Source organism: Balaenoptera physalus, assembly GCF_965194825.1.
Source record: "Balaenoptera physalus genome assembly, chromosome: 13".
Classification (NCBI taxonomy): Eukaryota; Metazoa; Chordata; class Mammalia; order Artiodactyla; family Balaenopteridae; genus Balaenoptera; species Balaenoptera physalus.
The window spans coordinates 105,301,857-105,324,237 of record NC_138892.1 but is presented as its reverse complement, the minus strand read 5'-3'; the positions used below and the strand labels follow the sequence as shown (position 1 = coordinate 105,324,237).

Below are 22,381 nucleotides of genomic sequence, written 5' to 3'. Positions count from 1 at the left end.
TTGTACTTTTTGATAGTGTCTAATTCTCATCTTTCCAATTCCTTAAGTCAATAATCATTTTAAATACAATTATATAATAGTTTTATCTGATTGTTCAATTATCTGTAGTTCTTGGGTGATCCAATCCCATCAAATCTTGATCATGGTGAACTGTTTCCTCTTAAAATTTGTAATTTTGGATTTTGAGATTCTTGAGCGAGTCTTTGGATCTCTGCAGTCTGAGTTAAAATTGTCTTCTCAGAGATTTTGAGCCTGGGATCACTATTTATTTTTGTGAATTGGCTGGGGGTTCCTGCGTTATATAAAATACAAATCTCAAATCCACTTAAGGGCAGGCCCTTGGCTACAAATTCTTAGGAAAGAAAATTCTTTTTTGTACCTAGGGCTTAGGCCAAGACAGACAATCTTCCTTGTCTATTTTGTGAATAGTCTACCTTTTCTCTGAGGACTGAGGTATTGTTCACAGTTCCAACCTCCCTGTATCTCTCAGGTGTAAGGTCTCATCTGGGTGGCCACTAAAACCCAGTGTCTTCATTACTAAGATCAGCTTCATCCTCTTTTTCCTGGGGTTGTAGTAACAGCTCATTTGCTTATTGTTATAGGTTTGAGTTGTCTCATTTGGGGCCTCTTTACTTTCTTCTGAAGTCAGCTATGCATTTAAAAGTGTATTTCTTATGTTTAATCATTTCTAGATTTCTTTTACAGAGTGAGTTTTAAAAACCGTCTTATCTACCGTATTGCCAGAAATTAAAGTTAAGAACTCTTTAAAGAAGTTTGTTTTGGAAGGTACAGAAAAATGTTTCAACATTCACAATAGGATCAAGACCAGAATTTCTGGTAGAGAATAAGCTAGTTTCTTCCAGATCAAGTGACTCCCTCAGACACACTTCGGGAAAAACTTATTTTAACTGGCCACAGAGAGGAAGTTGACATTTGTTATGCTAAAAGACCTGGGACCCTGGAGGGCGGAGATCCAGACCCAGCTACACTACTGATTTGCTGCATGACCTCAGGCACGTCCCTAGGCCTTTCTGGTCTCAGTGTCCCCATCCTCAAGCTGAGAGGATTGGGTTAGGTTTCCTACTTTGAATTTCAGTGGTTCTAACCTCCTTCCGACTGCATGTCTGTGCCAGCAGCCAGGACAAGCTTCTTGGAACCTCCAACCCCTCCCAGGATGTGCTGTCCCCCACTCAGCTCCTCCTTGTGAACTTGACCATGCTCACCCTCATACCCACCTATCTGTGAACAATGTGTACCTCTAACAGGCCTGGGGAAGGGGGAGAAAGTGAGAGGTGCTCTGGGGAGGTCTTATCTCAGAGGGTCCTAGATGGAAGTGGGTGGGAGCTCGTGTTTCAATTCCTGGCCCTGGGTTTGGGCTGCTGGACCACACTGCTCCTCATGGGTAATGGGGGAGGGGGTGACGTGTGATGGGGAGGGGGGTCCTCCTTTGCAGATGCGCTTGGTGGCTGGGAGAGGAGGGATGCTGGGAGCTTGGGAGGGCTTTGGGAGGCAAATGGTACCCACCTGGTACTCATAATCCAAGAACTGCCTTAAGAGTACTAGTATGTACTGCTTCTTCCCAAACCCCTGAGAATCGTGTCCAGAAATTCACAGCTTGGACAGTTGGAGCCAAGAGGTCCCTGGGTTTGTCTCATGCTAGTGACTAGAATAAGGTTGTGTTGTCACCTTCTGGAGGTACCAGCCAGTCAACCTCTCCATATCCCCAACATGTGAGAATCTGCCAGGGCTAGAATCTTCCTCTGAAAAGAGCCTGAGCTGGGATGGAGTAAGAGAATGGTGACCTGCATTTTACTTTGCATGTTTCGTATTTTAATTAAAATTACACCATAATTTTATGGTGCAAAATTTATCATCTTAACCATTTAAAAAATAAATAAATTTATTTATTTATTTATTTTTGGCTGCATTGCGTCTTTGTTGCTGCGTGCAGGCTCTCTCTAGTTGCAGCGAGCGGGGGCTACTCTTTGTTGTGGTGCGCGGGCTTCTTATTGCGGTGGTTCCTCTTGTTGCAGAGCATGGGCTCTAGGCGCGTGGACTTCAGTAGTTGTGGCGTGTGGGCTCAGTAGTTGTGGTTTGTGGGCTCTAGAGCGTAGGCTCAGTAGTTGTGGCACTCAGGCTTAGTTGCTCCGCGGCATGTAGGATCTTCCGGACCAGGGCTCGAACCTGTGTCGCCTGCATTGGCAGGCGGATTCTTAACCACTGTGCCACCAGGGAAGCCCCATCTTAACCATTTTTAAGTGTATAGTTCAGTAATGTTAAAAGTATATTCACAAGTGGATATATGTATATGTTTAACTAATCACGTTGCTATACATCTGAAACTAACACAACATTGTAAATCAACTATACTTCCATAAAAATTAAAAAAAAAACATAAAAAATAAACTTAAAACAGAAAAAAAAAAAGTATATTCACGTTGTTGTGCAACACATCTCTGGAACTTTTTCATCTTGCAAAACCGAAACCCTATACCCCTTAAACAGCAACTCCCCACCTCCTCCTCCCCCAGCCCGGGGTAACCACCGTTCTACTTTCTGCCTCTATGACTTTGAGTACCCTAAGGATGTCATATAAGTGGAATCACACAGTATTTGTCTTTTGTGACTGGCTTATGTCACTTAGGATAATGTCCTCAAAGTCCATCCATGTAATAACACGTCCAACCATGTTATTCAACCTTCCTTTTTAAGGTTGAATAATAATACTCTATTGTATATAGATACTACATTTTGTTTATGCTTTCATTCATCCGTGGACACTTGGGTTGCTTCTGTCTCTTGGCTATTGTGAATAGTGCTGCTGTGAACATGGGTGTATAAATAATCTCTTTGAGACCCTGCTTTTGGTTCTTCTGGGTGTATACCCAGAAGTGGAATTGCTGGATCATATGGTAGTTCTTATTTTGATTTTTTGAGGGACCTCCCTACTGTTTTCCCTAGTGGTTGCCCCATTTTCTGTTCCCACCAACGGTGCACAATATCTTTCATCCTTTTGCCCCTTTTTGATTTAATGTAGAACATCCCTGGCACTTGGTCCTCGTCTCCAACTTCTCAGCCCCATCTGGGTTCTTAGAGCCATGATCAGAGGGAGCCTGGTCATCAAGCTCCTTTGACAGGGTGGGAAGGTGAGGTCTCTGGACGGGAGATGACCTGCCCTTGACCCCCCAGATCTTCCACCTCACCCTTTGTTCCCTGGGATCCCCGGCCTTTCCCTTGAGCTCCTGCGCCGTGATCGCCAGGAAAGGAGGAGCACCTGGTTTGGGGGTGGTGCTTCCTGGGTCCCCTCCGACCCTGGTCCGCACATTCATCCACCAATGCCGTGGTTTCTGCCCAAACAGGTCCAACGGGCGCTCCTCCAAGCGGAGCCTTGGAGGGCACGGCCGGCACCATTACCTCCAACGAGTGGAGCTCTCCCAACTCCCCCGAGGGGAGCAACGTCTCTGGGGGCAGCCAGGCCTTGGACAAGCCCATCGACAATGACGCGGAGGGCGTGTGGAGCCCCGACATTGAGCAGAGCTTCCAGGAGGCGCTGGCCATCTACCCGCCCTGCGGTCGGCGCAAGATCATCCTCTCAGACGAAGGCAAGATGTACGGTAAGGAGGCTGTCGGGCCTGGCTAGCAGCGCCCCCCAACTCACGGCCCAGGCCTGGCAACAGCCTCAGCACAGCAACCGCGCTCCTGCCAAGTGACGGAGCGGGGTGACTTCTTGGGGCTCCTCCCAGGTGGACGCTGCTTTACTCTGTCCTGGGCTCCCAAGGGATGGGAGGGCCTTGGAGGAGACGCCTTTGGGTGGATGTGGAGGATGGTGAGAAGGTGGTACTGAAGGAAAATCCCTGCAGCCATCCCCCAGGCAAATGCCTCATCTTCTCCCAGCTTCCCACCTTGGCTGTGTAGGGCGGGTCCTGGCTCATTCCCTCCCCCCCTTCCCCATGCAGGAGGCTGCTGTGTGTCAGGCAGGGTGGGGCAGATCTAGACCCTGCTGCAGCTCGGTGGGGGTGAGCACACAAGGCAGACGGGCGTGTCCCCAGAGAGGCTGAGGACCCTCCCCTCAGGGACGTTCCCCTCCAGCCGAGAGCCATCAGGTAAGACTAAGTCTTCCTGAGCCGCTGAGGATGGGAACATACAGAGACTCAATGTCCAGCAGCCCCGTGGGAAGGACTGAGCGTTCTGCCCGCGGCTGTGCTGACTTTAGGGTGGAAGAGAGGGTATCTGGGGGAGCAAAACAAACACTGAACGGCTGTTGAGAGGCTCAGGGCAGCCTCCATTGACACTGGAAAGCCCGCCAGGACCCCCAGCTTGAAACGTGGGTCTTGGGCAGCTGAGGGGGTCTCTGACTGGCTGAAGCCCCTGACAACAGAGGGTCTCGCCCTGCCCCCCGTGAGATGGCTCCAGGCCAGGCGACCACCCGCACACGGGTGCCCCTCCCCCAGCGCAGATGCTTTGTCAGCTGTGTGGGGGGCCCACGGGGGCTGACCCAGCTCAGCTCCGAGGGCTGCTGTAAGAGTTGCCACAAATTTAAGGGATGCCTTGGACCACAGCAGTGTATCCTTGCAGGTCAGGAGGCCAGAAGTCTGAACTCAAGGGGTCCCTGGGGTTGGTTCCTTGTGGAGGGTCTGTTCCGTGTCTCCCTCCTGGCTTCTGGTGGCGGATGGCAGCCCTTGTTGTCCTTGGCTCGTAGCTGCATCACTCCCATCTCTGACCCTGTTGTCACATGGCCATCCTCTCTGTGTCTCTGTGTGTCCTCTTACACGGACACCTGTAAGAGGTTACCAATCATTGGATTTAAGGCCCACCTTAATCCAGTATGACCTCATCTTAACTAATTACATCTGTGAAGACTCTGTTTCCAGATAAGGCCACATTCTGAGGTTCTGGGTGGACGTGAATGTTGGGGGGGACACCAACACAATTCAATGGACCGAACTCAAATCTGCTTAGTTACTGGTCTAGGGAGCCACAGAGCTGCACAGCCCCGCCTACTTCATCCTTTACCTACACCTTCCCTGCAGGGCCAAGGGATTCCTTCTCGCCTGCTTGTTGGGGAAGCAGGGTCCTTTCGAGCTAGACCCTGGGTCTGCTCCTTGGTCAGCAGTTAAAGCTGCTCATCCCTCCTTACCAGCCCCTCTGCTGTGGCTCTGCTGGGTCCCCACTTCTGTGGGCCTTCATGCCCCGGGTCGGGCCCCCCAGGCCTCCCTGCTAAACCACTTCCTGCTCTAATGCTTGCTTCTTACTTTTGGTCCCTGTGGAAGCTTCCGTGGAGGAGAGGGCCGCCGTGTATGGAGCACCTGTGTGTCCGGGGTGGGGCTGCAGATGGAGGTCCTCCCCGTGGAGCTGCGGAGGAGGGGGCTCTGGTATCCTGGGCTCTTCCCACCGCTTTGGTGGAGAGTGGGGCGCGTGCTGGTCATGAGCTGAGGTGTGAGGGGGAGGAGGGGGAGGGGTGTGTATGGCGGGTCCGGGCGTGGCTGGAGAGCTGTCCTATCCCTGGGTGGGGCAGTGATCGGTGCCCAGGCGCCTCTCAGGATTCATCTTCCTGCTTTAAAGGGACAAATGGTCTGGCAAACACAGGTGGGCAAGAGGCACTCAGCAGAGGGAGAAAGCCGAGGGTGCTGCCGGGTGGGGAAGGCCCCAGGAGGTGCTGACCGTGGAGAGCCAGCAGACAGTGTTTGAGTGACGCCGTGGGCCTGCTGTTTCTTTGTGTGTGGTGGTAAAATATACTGTTGTAACCATTTTTCAGTGTACAGTTCAGTGGCATTAAGTACATTCACATTGTTGTGCGACCATCATCACCGTCCGTTTCTAGAATTTTCTCATCCTCCCGAACTGAAACTCTGTCCCTATTAAACACTCACTCCCCACCTCCCCCAGCCCCTGGCACCCACCATCCACCTTCTGTCTCTATGGCTGTGATTCCTCTACGGACCTCCCCCCCTCCCCCAGCCCCTGGCACCCACCATCCACTTTCTGTCTCTATGGCTGTGATTCCTCTACGGACCTCACGTAAGTGGAGTCACGCAGTATTTGTCCTTCTGTGTCCAGCTTGTTTCACTGAGTATCACGTTCTCAAGGTTCCTCCGTGTCGTAGCAGGTGTCAGAACGTCCTTCCTTTTGAAGACTGAGTCACATTCCATCATATGGATGGACCCCATGGTGTTTATCTCTTCACCCAGTTGATGGACATTTGGGTGGCTTCGCTTTTTTTAGTCGTTATGGGTGGTTATTTCTATCCGTATTCACATAGGAAGGTATAGGGTTTAAGAGACTTGATCTTTGGGCCCCTGGCGACTGTGACTGAAGCAGCGTTTGGGAAAGGCAAGGCTGTGCACTTCCAGCGGGCCTTGGAGTGGAACTGTGTTTGGCAGGAGGGGAGCCGTTGAGTGAGGCAAGCAAGATGAAAACAGTGTTTGGCGAACTGTCCTGGCCTTGCCGGCGTCCTTTGCGGCTCTCCTTCCCTGTGCTGAGAGACAGGGAGGGGCCGAGGCCAGGAGCCTCTTAGGGATGGGAGGGGTGACAACCTGTGCAGATGCAGAGAGAGAAGCTCAGAGAAACCAAGAGCTTCTCCCAGAGTCGCTCAGGTAGTAAGTAGGAGCGGGGGCCAGGTGGGGCGGTGGTCAGTGCTCCCCATTACCCCGAGTGGCCCTGGTGAGCTCTGCGAAGCCAGCCTGCCTCCTGCTTGGCCCCGGCTCAGGTGGGTCAGGCTCTGGGCAGGGGGACCAGGGGCCGCCCCGCGGAGTCTGGCGACTGACCCAGCCCCCATGGCACCTGTCCTCCGTGAGTACACGTCCCGCTGGGGTGCAGACGCTGGCTTAGCCCCATCTCGTCTTACAGGCTCGGGGGCAGAGCCAAGGCAGGGCCTTGCCGGAGTGGACGGGGGCTCTCTCGGCAGAGCAGAGCGGCCCAGCTGGGGGGTATATATAGCTCTGAGCTCAGCCCCAGACGTGGGAGGGGGTGGGGCGGTAGAGGGACCAGCCGCCGAGTTGGCTCAGACCTGGTCTCCCTCAGGATGCTCGCCACCCCTCCTTCTCTCGGGGACCCACCCTTGCCATCCTCTGTGCCCCGAGAGCCCTGGCCCTTACCCTCCCCAGTGCCCCACATCCAGAGGCCTCAGCTGGTTTCCAGGTGGGCAGCTGGCCTCAGGCAGGAAGAGCAAACTGCCCAGAGGAGGATTCGAGACCCGGAGTCTCTGAGGACAAGGGGTCAGTCCTGCCCCCAGCTCGGCCCCCGCACACCCAGAGCAGGGCTAGGCAGACATGGAGGTGACACGCAGGCGCAGGACAGATCCGCGCTGAGCCTCCCCCGCCCGTGGACCGGCTCCCGGGCCAAGGCTGCCCCTTCCCCGGCTCATGGCAGCCTTTGGTTTTGCCCCGTCACGGTGTGACCCTCGCCCTGGCACTGCCAGTCTCTCTGACCTCGTCGCCCAGCCTGGCTCTGCCCCCCCTGGCAGGTGGCGGGAGGTGAGCGTGGCTCCTGTCTGGCCCCGGCGGCCTGGCTCTCCCTCCGGCTGCCCGCGGCCAGCTCTGTCTTGTTCTGGGCGTTCCTCCCCTCTGCCCGCCAGGGCCCTGGCCCTCCTGGACGTTGCTCTGAATCTCCCAAGTCTCTGCCCTCCTCTCCTGTCTCCCTTGTCTCCCTGGCGCCTCGTTGCCTGTTAGCCGTTGGGCGGTTCCCATCAAGGGCCCCACCGCTCTGGACCAGGCCGGGCTGGGCGCCGTGGTCTCTGCTCTCTGTGGCTGCGTGGTTGAAGGAGAGGCAGGAGGAACATCTTTGGAAAGTAAACTGAGGGCACTTATGTTGTATGTAGCCAGTCAGCCGAGGGCTGGCTTATCTTGGAAGCTTTCTGGGAGGAAGTGGAGCTTGGCCAGGTGGAGGAAGGCGGGGGGAGTGAGCCTTGGCCCAGAGGCGGGGCTTTGCCTGCTGGGTTTGGGGGTCCCCGTGGGGATCTGGGCAAAGTGTTGTGATAAGGGACCATCCGAGGTGAGTCACTAGCTAACGAGAGGCTGAGCAGAGGCTGGACCCAGGTCGGGCTCTGGTCACGGAGGCGATGGGACAGGTCACGGAGCCTCATCCGAGCTTCTGCTGCTGGCTTCTCGCCGTGGTCCTTGGACCCTCCGCTGCCCTGTGCTTCGTGTCCCTCTCTTCTGGCCTGGAACCCTGGCGTCCCGCTTCTGGAGGCCTGACGGTGGGCGCCTCTGTTCACATCCACTCTGCCCAGTGGCCAGTTGGGCAGGTTGTTTACCTCTCAGCTTCAGTGTCCCCATTTGAAAAATGGGGATAATAATAATACTACCTTTTGTGGGGTTTTGGTTTTATTTATTTATTACATATATATATATATTTATTTTAAAATAAATTTATTTATTTATTTATTTTATTTTTGGCTGCGTTGGGTCTTTGTTGCTGTGCGCAGGCTTTCTCTAGTTGCAGCGAGTGGGGGCTACTCTTTGTTGCGGTGCGCGGGCTTCTCATTGCAGTGGCTTCTCTTCTTGTGGAGCACGGGCTCTAGGTGCGTGGGCTTCAGCAGTTGTGGCACGTGGGCTCGGTAGTTGTTGCTCGTGGGCTCTAGAACGCAGGCTCAGTAGTTGTGGCGCACTGGCTTAGTTGCTCCGCAGCATATGGGATCTTCCCGGACCAGGGCTCGAACCCGTGTCCCCCCTGCATTGGCAGGCAGATTCTTAACCACTGGGCCAGCAGGGAAGCCCTACTTATATATTTTGTGGGAAAATATGAAGAACTTAAAATGCACCATATGACCCTTTGTAAGTGCACAGCTCAGTGGCATTAAGTACACTTACACTGTTGTGCAGCCATCACCGCCGTCATCTCCAGAACTTTTTCGTTCTTCCCAACAGAAACTGTACCCATTAAACAATAAACTCCCCATTCCCCCTTCCCCCCAGGCCCTGGTATCCTCTGATCTACTTTCTGTAGATCATGAATTTGCCTGTTCTGGGTACATCACAGTAGTGGAATCATATAGTACTTGCCATTCTGCGTCTGGATTATTTCTCTTAGGACAATGTCTTCAAGGTTCATCCATGTTGTAGCCTATGTCAGAACTTCATTCTTCTTTTTAATCGCTGAATAAATATTCCATTGTGTGGATGGACCACATTTTGTTGATCCATTTATCTATTGATGTATATGTGGGTGTTTCCATCTTTTGGCTATTGTGAATAATGCTGCTATGAACCTGGGTATGCAAATATCTCTTTGACACCCTGCTTTCAGTTATTTGGGGTATATACCTAGAGGTGGAATTGCTGGATCATATGGTGATTCTGTTTAACTTTTTGAGGAACTACCAGACTATCTCCCACAAGTGGCTGCACCATTTTACATTCTGCCAGCAACGTACAAGTGTTTTAATTTCTTTACATCCTCACCAACGCTTGTTATTTTCCGTTTTCTGTTTTTTTTTTTTTTTCAATAGCCATTCTAGTGGGTGTGAGGTGGTATCTCATGGTTTGATTTGCATTTCCCTAAGGTTAGTGATGTCAAGCATCTTTTCATGTACTAATTGAAAGAAGACACCGTCTTTAGTGTAGCTGTTGGGAGGAGAGGTGCCAGTGAACAGCGTGGGGCTGCAGAGCTGGAGGGGAACTCTTCCTGCCCTTAACGAGCTCAAATGACTTGAGCCCAGGGAGGCACAGACCTTGTGCACCAGGGCTGGAGGCGGAGTGGCCTTGAAGATGGTGTAGGATTTCACCAGAAGCCTCAGAGCCCTCCAGGGACAATGGTGGTAACAGCTCGGATGTCAGGCATGAAAAGTTTCTTCTCCACAAATAGCCTCCTCCTCCAGCTGCAGGTGTTTATAGCTTCAGTTGATCCCTAGCCAGGGCGCCCCCAGGCCAGGCCATGGGCATTAGTGGGGGCTGGCCTCCCCACCCCCGCCTGCAGGGGTGAAATGTCAGCTCCGGTAAAGCGCTCCCTGTGAGGCCTCTGCTGAAGCAAAGATCTATCTACCTGCGGGGAAGCTCATGCCCTTTTCAACTTTGAAAACTAATAGCTTTAGTTCTAATAGGACCTTATCAACAATATTAGCAAAACAACTGTCTTTGATGACCCTTCTTAAAGGGCATAAACCCTGAATATGTTTACGGCCCTGGGGTAGGGCTGGTACAGGGAGGAAATGAGACACAGAAGAGGCCTGTCCCAGACAGGATTTAGCAGATGGGATTTTCATGCTCTTGTGTGACTGAGGAAGAAAGAGCCTGGGGTGGCTGGCAGGACATGTGTGGCCCTGGGTGTGGGGTTTGGAGAAGGTGGTCGTCACTCTGTGTGGACCCTGCATTGGGAGTGCCCCGCCTTCAGCCTGAGGGTCCACTGCCGTCCTTGCCCATGGTGGGTGGGGCTGTGGGGGCTTTGGACACATGTCCTCTGACAGATGGGCCACAGTCTGGTGGGGTGTCCTTTCCAGTCCCACCCAGGCCCTCTCTGGGGTTGGCCAAGGCCACCTGCCACACTGCAATGCCCAGCTGCCCGGCTGGCCTCCGCGTGGTCCAGGTTGGCCTCCTGCCCCGGTCCGGGATCTCAACCACCGGAGGGTGGGAGGCCTGGGGTTGTGCAGCTGGTGGCAGAGCTGGGACGAGGATGCAGCTCTTGCCTTCCCACCAGCTCACCTGGATTTTCTACTAGTTTCCTCCTGATGTTGCCCTTTTTATTTGGCCACGCCATGTGGCTTGCGGGATCTCCATTCCCTGACCAGGGATTGAACCTGGGCCATGGCAGTGAAAGCCCGGAATCCTAACCACTGGGCCACCAGGGAGCTCCCCTGCCATTGCTCTTCTTTGCTGCCTTCACTGTGGCTTCACGGCTCTGCACACTCCTTACGTCTCTCTGCTTCTCCCCCAGCTCTGGGAGCCTCCTGGCGTCTCAGTCATCCAGGGCACTTTGGCTCCTACAGCTCTGAGTACCGCTGTCCAGGAGAGAGTGAAAACAGGTGGGCATTGGGACTTCCCTGGCAGTCCAGTGAGTAAGATTCCACGCTCCCAATGCAGGGGGCCCGGGTTCGATCCCTGGTCCGGGAACTAGATCCCGCATGCATGCTACAACTAAGACCCGGCGCAGCCTAAATAAATAAAATAAATATTAAAACAAAAACAAACAGGTGGGCCGGCTTTTGGTCCAAATAGTTGGCTCTCCCTGCAGGACCTGGGCCAGGGGCCAGGGTCAGGGCCAGGAGCAGTGAGGACTTACTTCATGCAGAGACCCAGGGAATCGGCCGGGGGTGGGAGGCGGGTGGATGGTCCAGAGAGGCAGAGCAGAATGGCCTCTGGCAGAAGAAACTCCCAGCCCAGCCAGGGGAGACATCCGTGGGAAAAAGCAGCCATTGTGAAGCCCTGGGTGTGGCCTTAGAAACGGATGTTCCTGTGGCCTTGGGACAGTGATAAACCACGTGACTTTGAAGAAATCACTTTCCCTCTCTGGGCCTTAGTTTCTTCTCGCTTAGGCTAGCTAGGACCCCTGGTGCCCCCCGGTCCATCCCCTCAATGCTGTGTTAAAGAGAAGTTAGGAGATAGACTCTAGAACCACACTGCGGATAGAATGAAGACAAGAGACCAGCTGCAGGAGCTGTTGTGAGGATGAACGTGTGAACACACGTGAAGTTTACCGTGTTCACTCTGTGTTCGTACGGGTACCTGTAAGTGCTCCACGGACGTTCATTATTGTTACTGTTATCACGAGAGTGAAAGAAACTACAGCAGTTCCCTGTGTCTGTATAAGGCCTGGATTAGATGCCAGCTGGTTTGGAGGCAGTTGAATGGCCGGGTTGACCTCGGGAGGACCTCAGGGGGCAGGAAGGGAGCTGTTTGCCCCCCTTGGCTCCAGACACCCAGAGAAACCCAGGGCTCCACTCCCACCCAGGGGTCCTCCCCTGCTGAGCAGCAGGACGGGCCTGGCTGGAACGCGGTCCGAGGGGCCGCAAGGGAGAGGAGGAGGCCTCTCCCGGGAGGAGAGAAGCACAACTTGAAACGTACGAAGACAGCCGAGCCAGCCTGGGACCCTGGGTCTGGCTCCTGTGACCCCACTGCTGGCCTCGTGCCTAGGGCCCGGGCCGTGCCTAGGGCCTGTCTGTAGGCAGAGCTCCTGGACCCTGTGGCAGAGACAGAGGTGGTGCCGGGGCTGGGCGGGGGCTCCATCCTCATGACATGGGGGTCGTCTGTGACGTGTGGAGTAAGGGTCTCAGCCGGGGCTGGGCAGGGGCCTCCCAGCTGCTGTTTAACGGGTGCTGCAGAGTACACGCCACTGCGTCCGGCCAGGAGGCCTGCCCGGACTGGGAATGGACTCCTGCGGACCGAGCACCTTCTCCGCCAGGCCCTCTGCCACTTCCAAGTGGCTGAGCCAGGACTCACACCCGGGTGTTAGCCCTAGGTCTGCCGGTGGCCCATCTGAGTGAGATTTTCTGGCCTCAGTTTCTCCATCTGCCTGCCCTTCTGTGGGGGAGGTCGGATTTCCTGTGACGTCAGTGAGGCTTACACTTCGGGGCCCCTCACCTGCGTGGGCCCCTTCCAGGCGCCTAAACTTTTTATTTTATTTTTTTTTAACTCTATTTATTTATTTAGCTGCACCACACGGCTTGTGGGATCTTAGTTCCCTGACCAGGGATTGAACCCAGGCCCTAGTAGTGAAAGCGCTGTGTCCTAACCATTGGACTGCCAGGGAATTCCCAAAACTGTTTGTTTATTTATTTATTTTTAATTAATTAATTTATTTTTGGCTGTGTTGGGTCTTCGTTTTTGTGCGAGGGCTTTCTCTAGTTGCGGCAAGTGGGGGCCACTCTTCATCGCGGTGCGCAGGCCTCTCACTATCGTGGCCTCTCTTGTTGCGGAGCACAGGCTCCAGACGCGCAGGCTCAGCAGTTGTGGCTCATGGGCCTAGTTGCTCCGCGGCATGTGGGATCTTCCCAGACCAGGGCTCGAACCCGTGTCCCCTGCATTGGCAGGCAGATTCTCAACCACTGCGCCACCAGGGAAGCCCAAACTGTTTATTTTTTATTAAATATTTTAAGGTAGCTTTACTGAAATATAATTGACATACCATAAACAATCCGTATTTGGAGTGGACAGTTCGGTAAGTTTGACTTACGGAGCCATCACCACCATCAAGAGAGTGAACCCACCCATCACCTCCTTAACCTAATTTTGTGTTTGTATTTTCAATTCTTTTTCTCAGAGAGGGCCTCCCAGTTTTTAGATATTTTAGGCCTCACCAAAATCTGGATTTGCTTCTGCAGAGAGAAGCTCAAATGAGACCAGGATAGGAAAGCGCTTTGAGAATGATGTTGGACTAATCGGAAGTGGAAGGTTATTTGTACTTCTTTATCTCACAGTGTTCCCGCAGAAGACGTGACCAACATCTTGTCATTCGTTTAGCAAATACTTATTGAGTGTGTACTGTGTGTAGCACTTTTCTAGCTTTAGGTGTGAAGAGACAAGAACCCCTGTTCATAGGAGCTTTCCTCCTGATGGGAGTCGGGGATAGACCGTGCGCTACATAAGTAAGTGGGTCACATGGTGATTAGAATGAGCTGGAGAAAGTGAAGGGGGTGTGGGGTGACCTCAGCTTTCAGTGGGGTGTTTAGGGAAGACGTCCCCCTGATAACGGCTGTTGAGCAACGATGCCCGCGGGGTTGAAGGTGAGGGAGTGGGCCGTGCGGGTCTCTGGGGCAGAGAACAGGATGCGTGAAGGCCCTGAGGTGGGAGGGGCCTGGCACGACCAGCAATAGCTCAGAGACCCGAAGGCCGCTGGCAGGAGGTTGGAGAGGGGCTGAGCTGGGGGCGGGGGGACAGATCCTGCGGGGGCCTTCAGGCTATTGTAGGGGCTTGGATACTTTCAACGGAGGGAGGAGGGCACCGTTGGAGGGGGTTTGGGTTCTAACAGGATGGCTGTGGCTTCTGCGTGGAGAATAGATTGGGAGCAGGGAATCCAGGCAGAAGCCCGTTCCGCCCTCTGGCCAGGGAGGGAGGTCGCTTGGACACGGGGGTGGTGAGAAGTGGCTGGATTCTGACCTAGTTTGAAATCAGAGGCATCAGCTTTTGCTGGCAGAGTCATTCATTCATTTGGCAAATAGGTGCCGGGTCCCGGGGATGCAGACCTGAAGGGAGGTGTGGTCCCCTCCTGAGATGCTGAGAATGTAGCAGGAAAAGACAGACACAGAAGCGATGAGCTGCTACCCACTCCGTGGTGTGGGCTGGAGCAGCACGAGAACCGGATCCCAGCTGGTGACTAAGCCGCCTCCAGACCAAAGTGTCCCCCCATCCCATCAGCTTTCCCACCGCTGGCACCAGGCCTCTCCGTCACCACGCCCACCAGCGCTGTCCTCAACCTCGGGGCTCAAGGGGACCTCCTTCCCGCCCTGCCGTTTGTTTGCCCCTCGACTTTTGGAACTGGACTCCTCACGGGGGCCTGGAACATGTTCGTTTTACAGGAAGGGAGACTGAGCCCCAGAGAGCTGTTGTTGAGCCAGAGTTCAGGTCTGTTTCCGAAGTCTGTACAATTTGGGCACATTTGAATGAAAAGCCTCTGGTTGTCAGGGCGCATGTTTAAGAAGAGAAGGCTGTGTGAGGGTCCGGAGGGAAGTGACCAGCCGAGGCCCCAGAGCTCATTTGTGGAGCTGCTGGGCTGCGGCCTGGCTCCTCGACTCCCAATCCCGTGACTGTTTCCAGTCGTTACTGGTGATGGTTAGACTCTGCCTTTCACAGCTGCAGCGTGAGTGCCTCTAGTTAGATGTAGGGTAGGACTATTGCACGTTCATTGGACCACCTGTGGAGTACCTTTCCCTGGAAAGCTTTGAGAAGAGACATGGTGCTGGACCACGGGCTTAGAGGCAGACCAGCCCACAGACGGTGTCCCCAGGGTCTCGGCTTCCCCCCTCCTTCCCCGACACAGACAGGCCAGTGTGTCTTTCTGGCAGATGAGACCTCCTGAGGGGAACCTCTTTTTTTTTTTTTTTTTTTTTGAATTTTATTTATTTTTTTATACAGCAGGTTCTTATTAGTCATCAATTTTATACCCATCAGTGTAGACATGTCAATCCCAATCTCCCAATTCATCCCCCCACCCCCCCCCCACCCCCCCGCCACTTTCCCCCCTTGGTGTCCATACGTTTGTTCTCTACATCTGTGTATCTATTTCTGCCCTGCGAACTGGTTCATCTGTACCATTTTTCTAGATTCCACATATATGCATTAATATACGATATTTATTTTTCTCTTTCTGACTTACTTCACTCTGTATGACAGTCTCTAGGTCCATCCACGTCTCTACAAATGACCCAATTTCGTTCCTTTCTATGGCTGAGTAATATTCCATTGTATATATGTACCATGTCTTCTTTATCCATTCATCTGTCGATGGGCATTTAGGTTGCTTCCATGTCCTGGCTACTGTAAACAGTGCTGCAATGAACATTGGGGTGCATGTGTCTTTTTGAATTATGGTTTTCTCTGGATATATACCCAGTAGTGAGATTGCTGGGTCATATGGTAATTCTATTTTTAGTTTTTTAAGGAACCTCCATACTGTTCTCCATAGTGGCTGTATCAATTTACATTCCCACCAACAGTGCAAGAGGGTTCCCTTTTCTCCACACCCTCTCCAGCATTTGTTGTTTGTAGATTTTCTGATGATGCCCATTCTAACTGGTGTGAGGTGATACCGCATTGTAGTTTTGATTTGCATTTCTCTAATAATTAGTGATGTTGAGCAGCTTTTCATATGCCTCTTGGCCATCTGTATGTCTTCTTTGGAGAAATGTCTATTTAGGTCTTCTGCCCATTTTTTGATTGGGTTGTTTTTTTTTTTAAATGTTGAGCTGCATGAGCTGTTTATATATTTTGGAGATTAATCCTTTGTCTGTTGATTTGTTTGCAAATATTTTCTCCCATTCTGAGGGTTGTCTTTTCGTCTTGCTTATGGTTTCCTTTGCTGTGCAAAAGCTTTGAAGTTTCATTAGGTCCCATTTGTTTATTCTTGTTTTTATTTCCATTACTCTAGGAGGTGGGTCAAAAAAGATCTTGCTGTGATTTATGTCAGAGTGTTCTTCCTATGTTTTCCTCTAAGAGTTTTATAGTGTCCGGTCTTACATTTAGGTCTTGAATCCATTTTGAGTTTATTTTTGTGTATGGTGTTAGGGAGTGTTCTAATTTCATTCTTTTACCTGCAGCTGCCTAGTTTTCCCAGCACCACTTATTGAAGAGGCTGTCTTTTCTCCATTGTATATTCTTGCCTCCTTTATCAAAAATAAGGTGACCATATGTGCATGGGTTTATCTCTGGGCTTTCTATTCTGTTCAGTTGATCTATATTTCTGTTTTTGTGCCAGTACCATATTGTCTTGATTACTGTAGCTTTGTAGTATAGTCTGAAATCAAGGAGTCTGATTCCTCCAGCTCCATTTTTTTCCCTCAAATTGCTTTGGCTATTCAGGGTCTTTTGTGACTCCATACAAATTTTAAGATTTTTTTGTTCTAGTTCTGTAAAAAATGCCATTGGTAATTTGATAGGGATTGCATTGAATCTGTAGATTGCTTTGGTTAGTATAGTCATTTTCACAGTATTGATTCTTCCAATCCAAGACCATGGTATATCTCTCCATCTGTTTGTGTCGTCTTTGATTTCTTTCATCGGTGTCTTATAGTTTTCTGAGTACAGGTCTTTTACCTCCTTAGGTAGGTTTATTCCCAGGTATTTTATTCTTTTTGTTGCAGTCGTGAATGGGATTGTTTCCTTAATTTCTCTTTCTGATATTTAGTTGTTAGTGTATAGGAATGCAAGAGATTTCTGTGCATTAATTTTGTATCCTGAAACTTTACTAAATTCATTGATTAGCTCTAGTAGTGTTCTGGTGGCATCTTGAGGATTATCTATGTATATTATCATGTCGTCTGCAAACAGTGACAGTTTTACTTCTTCTTTTCCAATTTGTATTCCTTTTATTTATTTTTCTTCTTTGATTGCCATGGCTAGGACTTCCAAAACTATGTTGAATAAGAGTGGCGAGAGTGGACATCCTTGTCTTGTTCCTGATCTTAGAGGAAATGCTTTCAGTTTTTCACCATTGAGAATGATGTTTGCTGTGGGTTTGTCGTATATGGCCTTTATTATGTTGAGGTAGGTTCCCTCTATGCCCACTTTCTGGAGAGTTTTTATCATAAATGGGTGTTGAATTTTGTCAAAAGCTTTTTCTGCATCTATTGAGATTATCATATGGTTTTTATTCTTCAAGTTGTTAATATGGTGTATCACATTGATTGATTTTCGTATATTGATGAATCCTTGCATTCCTGGGATAAATCCCACTTGATCATGGTGTATGATCCTTTTAATGTGTTATTGGATTCTGTTTGCTAGTATTTTGTTGAGGATTTTTGCATCTGTATTCATCAGTGATACTGGTCTGTAATTTTCTTTTTTTGTAGTATATTTGTCTGGTTTTGGTATCGTGGTGATGGTGGCCTTGTAGAATGAGTTTGGGAGTATTCCTTCCTCTGCGATTTTTTTGGAAGAATTTGAGAAGGATGGGTGTTAGCTCTTCTCTAAATGTTTGAAAGAATTCACCTGTGAAGCCATCTGGTCCTGGACTTTTGTTTGTTGGAAGATTTTTAATCACAGTTTCAATTTCATTACTTGTGATTGGTCTGTTCCTATTTTTTATTTCTTCCTTGTTCAGTCTTGGAAGGTTATACCTTTCTAAGAATTTGTCCATTTCTTCCAGGTTGTCCATTTTATTGGCATAGAGTTACTTGTAGTAGTCTCTTAGGATGCTTTGTATTTCTGCGGTGTCCTTTGTAACTTCTTTTTCATTTCTAATTTTATTGATTTGAGTCCTCTCCCTCGTTTTCTTGATGAGTCTGGCTAAAGGTTTATCAATTTTGTTTATCTTCTTAAAGAACCAGCTTTCCGTTTTATTGATCTTTGTTGTTTTCTTTGTTTCTATTTCATTTATTTCTGCTCTGATCTTTATGATTTCTTTCCTTCTACTAACTTTGGGTTTTGTTTGTTCTTCTTTCTCTAGTTCCTTTAGGTGTAAGGTTAGATTGTTTGTTTAAGATTTTTCTTGTTTCTTGAGGTAGGACTGTATTGCTATAAACTTCCATCTTAGAACTGCTTTTGCTGCATCCCATAGGTTTTGGATCGTCGTGTTTTTGTTGTCATTTGTCTCTAGATATTTTTTGATTTCCTCTTTGATTTCTTCAGTGATCTCCTGGTTATTTAGTAACACATTGTTTAGCCTCCATGTGTTTGTGTTTTTTACATTTTTTTCCCTGTAATTGATTTCTAATCTCATAGTGCTGTGGTCGGTAAAGATGCTTGATATGATTTCAATTTTCTTAAATTTACTGAGGCTTGATTTGTGACCCAAGATGTGATCTATCTTGGAGACGGTTCCATGTGCACTTGAGAAGAAAGTGTAATCTGCTGTTTTCGGATGGAATGTCCTATAAATACCAATTAAATCTATCTGGTCCATTGTGTCATTTAAAGCTTGTGTTTCCATATGAATTTTCTGTCTGGATGATCTGTCCATTGGTGTAAGTGAGGTGTTAAAGTCCCCCACTATTATTGTGTTACTGTCGATTTCCTCTTTTTTGAAAAAAAATTTATTTATTTATTTATTTTTGGCTGTGTTGGGTCTTCATTGTTGCGCGTGGGCTTTCTTTAGTTGCGGCGAGCGGGGGCAACTCTTCATTGTGGTGCGCCGGCTTCTCATTGCAGTGGCTTCTCTTGTTGTGGAGCACAGGCTCTAGGCATGCAGGCTTCAGTAGTTGTGGCACGTGGGCTCAGTAGTTGTGGCTCGCAGGCTCAGTAGTTGTGGCTCATGGGCTTAGTTGCTCCGTGGCATGTGGGATCTTCCTGGACCAGGCAAGAACCCATGTCCCCTGCATTGGCAGGTGGATTCTTAACCACTGTGCCACCAGGGAAGCCCCTCGATTTCCTCTTTTATAGCTGTTACCATTTGCCTTACATATTGAGGTGCTGCTATGTTGGGTGCATATATATTTATAATTGTTATATCTTCTTCTTGGATTGATCCCTTGATCATTATGTAGTGTCCTTCCTTGTCTCTTATAACATTATTTTAAAGTCTATTTTGTCTGATATGAGAATTGCTACTCCAGCTTTCTTTTGATTTCCATTTGCATGGAGTATCTTTTTCCACCCCCTCACTTTCAGCCTGTATGTGTCCCTGGGTCTGAAGTGGGTCTCTTATAGACAGCATATATACGGGTCTTGTTTTTGTATCCATTCAGCAAGCCTGTGTCTTTTGGTTGGAGCATTTAACACATTCACAGTTAAGATAATTATTGATATATATGTTCCTATTACCGTTTTCTTAATTGTTTTGGGTTTGTTTTTGTAGGTCCTTTTCTTCTCTTGTGTTTCGCACTTAGAGAAGTTCCTTTAGCATTTGTTGTAGAGCTGGTTTGGTGGTGCTGAATTCTCTTAGCTTTTGCTTGTCTGTAAAGCTGTTGATTTCTCCATCAAATCTGAATGAGATCCTTGCTGGGCAGAGTAATCTTGGTTGTAGGTGCTTCTCTTTCATCACTTTAAATATATCATGCCACTCCCTTCTCGCTTGTAGAGTTTCTGCTGAGAAATCAGCTGTTAACCTTATGGGAGTTCCCTTGTATGTTATTTGTCATTTTTCCCTTGTTGCTTTTAATAATTTTAATTATTTTTGTCAATTTGATTACTGTGTGTCTTGGCATGTTTCTCCTTGGGTTTCTCCTGCCTGGGACTCTCTGCATTTCCTGGACTTGGGTGGCTATTTCCTTTCCCATGTTAGGGAAGTTTTCAACTATAATCTCTTCAAATATTTTCTTGGGTCCTTTCTCTCTCTCTTCTCCTTCTGGGACCCCTATAATGTGAATGTTGGTGCATTTAATGTTGTCCCGGAGGTCTCTTAGGGTGTCTTCATTTCTTTTCGTTGTTTTATCTTTATTTTGTTCCGTGGCAGTGAATTCCACCATTCTGTCTTCCAGGTCACTTATCCGTTCTTCTGCCTCAGTTATTCTGTTATTGATTCCTTCTAGTGTAGTTTTCATTTCAGTTATTGTATTGGTCATCTCTGTTTGTTTGTTCTTTAATTCTTCTAGGTCTTTGTTAATCATTTCTTGCATCTTCTCGATCTTTGCCTCCATTCTTTTTCCGAGGTCCTGGATCATCTTCACTATCATTATTCTGAATTCTTTTCCTGGAAGGTTGCCTATCTCCACTTCATTTAGTTGTTTTTCTGGGGTTTTGTCTTGTTCCTTCATCTGGTACGTAGTCCTCTGCCTTTTCATTTTGTCTGTCTTTCTGTGAATGTGGTTTTCCTTCCACAGGCTGCAGGATTGTAGTTCTTCTTGCTTCTGCTGTCTGCCCTCTAGTGGATGAGGCTATCTAAGAGGCTTGTGCAAGTTTCCTGATGGGAGGGACTGGTGGTGGGTAGAGCTGGGTGTTGCTCTGGTGGGCAGAGCTCAGTAAAACTTTAAGCCACTTGTCTGCTGATGGGTGGGGCTGGGTTCCCTCCCTGTTGGTTGTTTGGCCTGAGGCGACCCAGCACTGGAGGCTACCTGGGCTCTTTGGTGGGGCTAATGTCGGATTCTGGGAGGGCTCACGCCAAGGAGTACTTCCCAGAACTTCTGCTGCCAGTGTCCTTGTCCCCACGGTGAACCACAGCCACCCTCCATCTCTGCAGGAGACCCTCAAACACTAGCAGGTAGGTCTGGTTCAGTCTCCTATGGGGTCACTGCTCCTTCCCCTGGGTCCTGATGCACACACTACTTTGTGTGTGCCCTCCAAGAGTGGAGTCTCTGTTTCCCCCAGTCCTGTCAAAGTCCTGCAATCAAATCCTGCTAGCCTTCAAAGTCTGATTCTCTGGGAATTCCTCCACCCGTTGCCAGACCCCTAGGTTGGGAAGCCTGATGTGGGCTCACAACCTTCACTCTTCACTCCAGTGGGTGGACTTCTATGGTGTAAGTGTTCTCCAGTTTGTGAGTCACCCACCCAGTAGTTGTGGGATTTGATTTTATTGTGATTGCGCCCCTCCTACCATCTCACTGAGGCTTTTCTTTTGTCTTTGGATGTGGGGTATCTTTTTTGGTGAGTTCCAGTATCTTCCTGTCGATGATTGTTCAGCAGTTAGTTGTGATTCCGGTGCTCTCGCAAAAGGGAGTGAGCGCACGTCCTTCTACTCCGCCATCTTGAACCAGGATTTCTGAGGGTGGCCTCTTGATTCAGCCTTGGCAGGCGGGAGAGGTCAGCTGGGGGCCCCATGTGGCCTTGGCTGTGCTCTCTGGTTACAGCCCAGGTGGCGGACAGCCCACTTGTCTCGCCTCTTCCCTGCATCAGCAGCTCCCTCACTCCCGCTGCTGCAGCCCTCCAGGCTCAGCCAGGCCCAGCAGGACAGGGCAGGTCCCGGAGGTGGAGAAAGGAGGTAATAACTCCTGCTCAAACCCTCTCGCTCTGCCTCTCCCCACCAGTGCCCTTCTTTATGGTCTAATCCTACCGGTGGTCAGTGCAGCTCAAGGCTCACCTGGCCGCCCAGCCTGAGCTGGCCCCTCCTCCTCTGAGCACGTGGCATGGTCCCGTCGGACGCAGGCGCAGGGCCATCATGTGGGCACACTTCTCTCCTCCACCAGGTGGTGAGCTCTGGAAAGCAGGGAACCCCTTGTCCTGATCTCATTTACAATAAGGGAGGACGTGGGGCCCCGTAGTCCTGGGGGATCTTGCAGCATCACCTCTAGGAGGCTGGGCCCGCAGCGAGCACTTGTGTGACCCGTTGACGGTCTAGCTGGAGCCGTGGAGCTGTGCTTGGCTGGGTTTCCTGTGTCCGGGTTAGGGCCACGGGCTCCCCTCTGGAGACACTCTGTGTCTTGACACTTGTGTCCCCCGTCCCCCTCGCTGCCCACAGACAGGGCAGACATCCTGTCGGGTCCTGCTCATTAGCGGAGGTGGTGGGGACCGTGGGAGCTGCCCGGGGGAAGGGCCAAGGAGGAGGCTGCCAGGCTGCGGTGGGGGGAGGCTCTGAGGGGGCTTTCTGAGCTGTGCGCCCGCCGTCCAGAGATCCACAGCCCTGTCACCCTGGTCTCAGGTTAGCGGTCTCCCAGCGAGGCCTCGGCTTCCTCTTGCTGCTGGGAGATCCCTGGGATCTCAGGAGGGCCGGAGGGGCCCTGCAGAATCCTCACCCCAAGTGCCACTCAGGTTGGGGAGGGCCGGTAAGGGGCCCTTGAGCTTGGCTGCCTTTGTCCTGATCCTCCCGCTGAGTGGATGTTGGCGTCTCTGCAGGTCGGAATGAGCTGATCGCCCGCTACATCAAGCTCCGGACAGGGAAGACCCGCACCAGGAAGCAGGTGGGCCCTGGGGCAGGTACCCCGGCACTG

At 50.4% G+C, this 22,381-nt stretch overlaps 1 protein-coding gene across 1 annotated transcript in view; it reads left to right on the top strand.

Moving 5' to 3' along the window:
- The window catches only part of TEAD4 (TEA domain transcription factor 4), a gene marked incomplete at its 5' end in the record, with an annotated part of 75,630 nt that overhangs the window by 26,716 nt on the left and 26,533 nt on the right, over positions 1–22,381 (top strand). The window contains 2 exons of the mRNA XM_082419279.1: positions 3,360–3,614; positions 22,287–22,351. Coding sequence (XP_082275405.1) covers positions 3,360–3,614; positions 22,287–22,351 — 320 coding nt within the window. The remainder of the gene's footprint in view (positions 1–3,359; positions 3,615–22,286; positions 22,352–22,381) is intronic.